We start from the raw sequence: 5,485 nt of genomic DNA, 5'->3' as shown, positions 1-5,485 counted from the left end.
AAATTATAAAACAAACAAAAAGCCAAAAATGTTGTACAGTTTTTCAAACAAACAAACAAACAAAACCAATATATATATATATATATATATATATATATATATATATATGGTGTGTTTAAGTTTTTCATTGATTATGTACTTAGAGAGATAATTGTGTATCATGTAAACGAAACTTATGATAAAAATATCAAATACTTAGTACGAATAATAAGTAAAGAATACTACGTCTTTTTGTAGTAAGTAGAGACATACAAAGTTCAAAAAAAGTAAAGAGTATTTATTGTTGTTTTAAAGTGGCAGTGATGTATGGAAAAGACCAATGGTAGATGGAGGTTGCCCAAAGATAGATCACCCCAGGGTTTCCATTTTCTTCTCACATTTCTCTTTTGAGACCTCATTTCTCTCTCTCCCCTCTTATTTCTTATCTATATACAAAACATTAGTTTCATGAATTAAAGGCACTTCTAAAAGTGGGTGTTCTCTTAACCAAGAGTGGAATTGTTGCAGAAAGGAAAAACACACACAAATAAAATAAAATGGGTAGAGGGAGAGTAGAACTTAAGAGGATAGAGAACAAAATTAATCGACAGGTTACTTTTGCTAAGAGAAGAAATGGCCTTCTCAAAAAAGCTTATGAACTCTCAGTTCTTTGTGATGCTGAAGTTGCTCTCATCATCTTCTCTAATCGTGGCAAACTTTATGAATTTTGTAGCAGCTCTAGGTATAACTTATAATTCTATTTTTATAATGTTGTACAGTTTTTCAAACAAAAAACTTTGAGATCTTTTGATTATCATGTAGATTTACAAGCGATCTACCTATTTCTGCTTTGAAATCTTTGAAAAATATTGTAAAAATGCTTGGAATTCAAAAGATCATCCTGAACATGTCAAATTTGAGGGTTTTTGTAAAGATCTGTTTTTGTTTTAATTTTTTTTTCAAATTTATTGTTCATAATTATTTTCAACTGAATATTCACATTTTTACGTACTAATTGAATACTTGATATTCAGGGGTGTTTCGTTTACTTGATTTTTTTCCTGGTTTTTCAGACTCTAAATTTGTTATGGTTTCTTGATTAATCTAGAAACTCTTTTTTTTTTCTTTTTTTGTTTTTTTTGGAACGGCAGATAACTAGATCCAAGTTTTTGGTGTTTTGTGTAAATTGAAAAATAAACGCTGTTGAAATTTATTTATTGTTGTTGTAAGATTCGATGTTTTCTCAGGAAAGCTGCAAAAGTGAAAATCATTTGAAACCCTACGATTGTATCAAATTCATAATTTAGAACCCTAGCTAATATTTTTATTTTATCAGCTTTTTTTTTTCCAAAACAATACTACAAATTTGTTTATGGAGTTTTTGTTAATTGCTTGTGTATAAATATATACACTAAAAATTTAATGTTCAATATTCGTCTTCCCTTCTCAATCTGCTCTAACCGATGCTCCAATCTGTTTATATATTTTTACTTATATCTTAAAAGTAAAATAAAATAAATCAATCTTCATCAATTCTTTTCTCTTAATCAAGCCCCAAGATCTCGAGCCTGATTAAATTCTATTCACTGTCTTTGAAAGTTTGGTGACTTTTGTCACGAATGATCAAGAATTTTTACATATTCCTCACTTTTATGACTTTTATTATATCGGGTCTTTTTGATACAAAACATTTTAATGATATAGCATCATGTTACTGACATACAACTTTGGGCATATGCATAAATAATTAGAGATCAAATTTTAGAGCATCACCTAGAAGGGAAAAGACATATTTGTAGTATAAATTTGTTTTCTTGGTTACTAATTTTTTTTTTTTCATGATTCATCCATTTCAAGCATGGTGAAAACACTTGAGAAGTACCACAGTTGTAGTTTTGGATCATTGAAAGCCACGCAACCAGAAAATGAGAGCCAGGTTTGTTACTAATAATATCCTGATCAATATTTCAAAGTTCACTTTATATTTTTACTTCTTTTATGAACAAAATAATTTCATATAACATATTAATAATAATAAAATAAAATAAAAAACCTATTTTGTTAGAGTTCTAGCATTATCTAGGTGTGTAGATGCACAATAATGAACAAACTGAGCCATTGAGGCATAAATGATTAAGGTGCTCTGAAAAATCCTTTGGACACGCATATGCATTCGTTTTAAAACCATTAGACAATTGGATGAATTCGTATTGGTCATACTTATGATAAAATAATTTGGATTGATATGATATGTGTTTCATGACAATATATATTTCAATATTATCATCATCCATACTTGACACTGATATTAATATATTTGAACAGTACAATTACCATGAATACCTAAGGCTAAAGGCAAGAGTGGAGGTTCTGCAAAGGTCTCAAAGGTATAACACTGATTCCACATTTTAAAAATCAAAAAATATTTTAGATTTAATTTCAAAGAAAAATCATTTTTGTAACATGCTTGACAATCCCTAATTAAAATGAACTATGCAGAAACCTTCTTGGAGAGGATTTAGCCCCATTGAACACTAAGGAGCTGGAGCAACTTGAGCACCAACTAGAGACGTCTTTGAGGAAAATAAGATCAACAAAGGTACAAACTTGAGCAGAGCGATCACTTCACGGTTTTTCATACATTGATCAAAAATGGTTCACCGCTTTAAAGTCAGCGGTGTAATCTAATTACAAGATAATGAGATATAACTAATGATAAAAGCGTAAATAACGATGTTAATATTCTGAATACAGAAAATAATGACTAACAAACAGACATAATAATCAATGATAAATCAAATTTTATAACAATAATTGATAATAAACTTGCTAACACCTAGATTTTAAAACCCAATTTGCTTACATTTTCAGTAACATATCAGTGTTCGTACGTAGATATATAATGCTATACAACTTTGTTTGTAAGATCAAATGAGCTGATCTTTAATGTTTCATTTTTTTTTTCAGACTCAATCCATGTTGAATCAACTTGCAGAGCTACAAAGAAAGGTATATATATCTCCACATGGATGTAAATACAATATTATACAAGCTTGAAAATCTTTTATTCAGTATTCGCTGACTTTTTATTTATATTCTTGTTTTTTGTTTTACTTCTAATTTTTTCACACAATAATATATATGCAGGAACAAGTTCTTGCTGAAACAAATAAAGCATTAAGGAACAAGGTACTTTAATTTATATAAATGCATTAGCTTACAAAATTAAAATTAAACGTTTTACACCTGTTGTAATAATAAATCTGATTAATGAATTATTGTGTGCAGCTAGAAGAAAATGCTCAGGAATTTCCAAGGCACATTTGGGATGGTGGTGCACAACCAATCCCCTATAATCCTCTTCCAACACACTCTGATGAGTTCTTCCAACCTTTAGGATTGAACACCACCATGCACAACAGGTTCTCTTTTTTCTCCATAAAAACGAAGGAAAGATGAACAAAATCACACTGCTTCTGACCAAAAACTGACTCGATTTCATGTTGTATATATCTTTAGTTTCAATGGATTACGGTACAACCCTATAGTCTCGGATGAGATGAATGTTGCTGGTGTCAATGCCAACAATCCTAATGGATTGTTTCCAGGTTGGATGCTGTAGTAGAAGAAATGCAAAACCCTAATTTTCCCAAGGGTAAAAATAAGGTAATATCTTGTGTTAGAATGAAGGTTGTATCATGTTTTTTGGTTGTTTGTGTTATGTGTGTTTATGCAAGTTGTAATTATTTTTCAAAGCGATTGAAGGCCTCATAAGTCATTGAGAGGATGACGATGCCTTCGATTAGAACGCACTATGGATTCTTGGCATGTATGTGCTTAATTGCATAAGATTTGAAGTATTCTGGATTTGTGAAAATTAATTTTGTTAACCAAGATAATACTGAACTTGATTGGCATCTTGCTTTGTCTAACAACTCTCTATCTGTCCTTAATATACAGAAATTTAAATACAGCATTTTCAGCCCATTTTTCTTTAAAAAAAAAATCCATTTTCTTTATTTATATTAATCACCCAACTTTCAATTTTCTTCACACCTAAAATAAATTTTAATAATATTTATTTCAACATGTTTATTTAACAAGAGCAATTTATCTAGGTGTAATTTCTTTTAATTAGTTTTGATGTTGAAAGATAATTAACATTTACTAAACCATATTTTAATATATTTATACGCACGCACACGTGTGTGTATATATATATAAATATATATATATATATATATATATATATATAGAGAGAGAGAGAGAGAGTTTATTTAATTCTTCTATTTTAAATAGGAAATAGCATCTATGACATGTATATAAAAATATCGGCGTTCGTTTAAAAGTATGGGTATGTATGTAGCCAAAAAAATAGCTCGTAATTGAAAACACTGAACAAAACTAACCAACCTAAGCAAAAACCGATGCTTGATATGTTTTAATAAAACCCATACTTTTAGTTCAAGTTTGGTTTCTCGTGTAAAAAAAACCTAATTAAAACGAATTTAAGGGATATTCAGTTTTTGTTTTAAGTTCAATGTAATGTATAATAATTTTGTATATAGTATTTAATTAATAAAAAATTTTAGGCTCAAAATTTTAGGCCAAAATTAATTAAATTGGGCCAATTCTTATTTTCATCTTAAAAAATTCTAGTCTAAATAGTAAAACTAAAAAACCGAAATTCAACCGAATCTATACAAGTATACAGAACGGTTTTGAAAAAGCTAAGGAAACAAAACAAACACACGCACACCTTTAACTAAAACTAAATTACCAGAAACATTTAAATTTGAATTTTGTGACCGTAAAAATTGTTTGCGGCTAGCCGTGACAACCAATTCACTAAAAAAGGTTCGATATTTGTGGATTGGTAAATTGTTAGTTTGATCCGGTGGTCAGTCTGTTGTGTGAAGTTATTGTCCGATGAACATATGGATGTTCTAATGATTTCCTCTCCTACATAAGCTAAACAATAACACTCAAATAGATTTGCTATCATGTCATTCGAATTAGCTTGTGTAATGATTACGTATGAGTATAACAAGCAAAATGTTGACTGTCAAATAAATGGTTTTTTTTCCCCTTATTATTATATAATTTTCTAATTATTTATTTAGTATTTCTAATGTAAAGGTCGAGTAAAATGGTAACTAATATTTTAAGCTATTTTATATTATAACTATTTTTCCTTTTTTTCTTTTTACCACTCTTGTCATGACACCTAGAAGCAAAACAATTTTTTTCTGTCTTACATTTTTAAAATATTATGTTATAAAGAGTTTTAAACATACAATTGTAACGTGTTTTTATTTATTGACGCTTCATTGTATATTTATTTTTTAAACCAATGCATGAATAATAATGTACATGCAATGTTATCACGTATCATCACTATCAGCCCACTGAGTGTTAGAATTAAGGACCAAGTTTTGAGAAATTGATCTTTGAAGGAACAAAATGGAGTGATTGCATCGTGAAGTATCATTGGATTCATGATAAG

General features: G+C 29.0%; 1 protein-coding gene across 2 annotated transcripts; it reads left to right on the top strand.

Annotated features, from left to right (window-relative positions):
• Positions 1 to 212: 212 nt before the first annotated feature.
• LOC143541115 (MADS-box protein EJ2-like) lies at positions 213 to 3,924 on the top strand. 2 transcript variants are annotated; one of them, XM_077034020.1, is made up of 9 exons: positions 213 to 721; positions 1,837 to 1,915; positions 2,305 to 2,366; positions 2,479 to 2,578; positions 2,947 to 2,988; positions 3,127 to 3,168; positions 3,268 to 3,401; positions 3,499 to 3,645; positions 3,736 to 3,924. In XM_077034020.1, the coding sequence occupies exons 1-8, from the start codon at positions 537 to 539 to the stop codon at positions 3,599 to 3,601; spliced, it is 747 nt and encodes a 248-aa protein (XP_076890135.1). In that variant the 5' UTR covers positions 213 to 536; the 3' UTR covers positions 3,602 to 3,645; positions 3,736 to 3,924. The 2 variants fall into 2 exon arrangements, with proteins under 2 accessions (XP_076890135.1, XP_076890134.1); XM_077034019.1 differs by having other exon boundaries at positions 214 to 721; positions 3,499 to 3,924.
• The last annotated feature ends 1,561 nt before the right edge of the window (positions 3,925 to 5,485 follow it).

This window comes from Bidens hawaiensis, unplaced genomic scaffold, assembly GCF_021521415.1.
Source record: "Bidens hawaiensis isolate Kalapana, Puna unplaced genomic scaffold, B.hawaiensis_p1.1 tig00012468_1, whole genome shotgun sequence".
NCBI classification, from domain to species: Eukaryota; Viridiplantae; Streptophyta; class Magnoliopsida; order Asterales; family Asteraceae; genus Bidens; species Bidens hawaiensis.
This window is presented reverse-complemented; position numbering and strand designations above follow the sequence as displayed.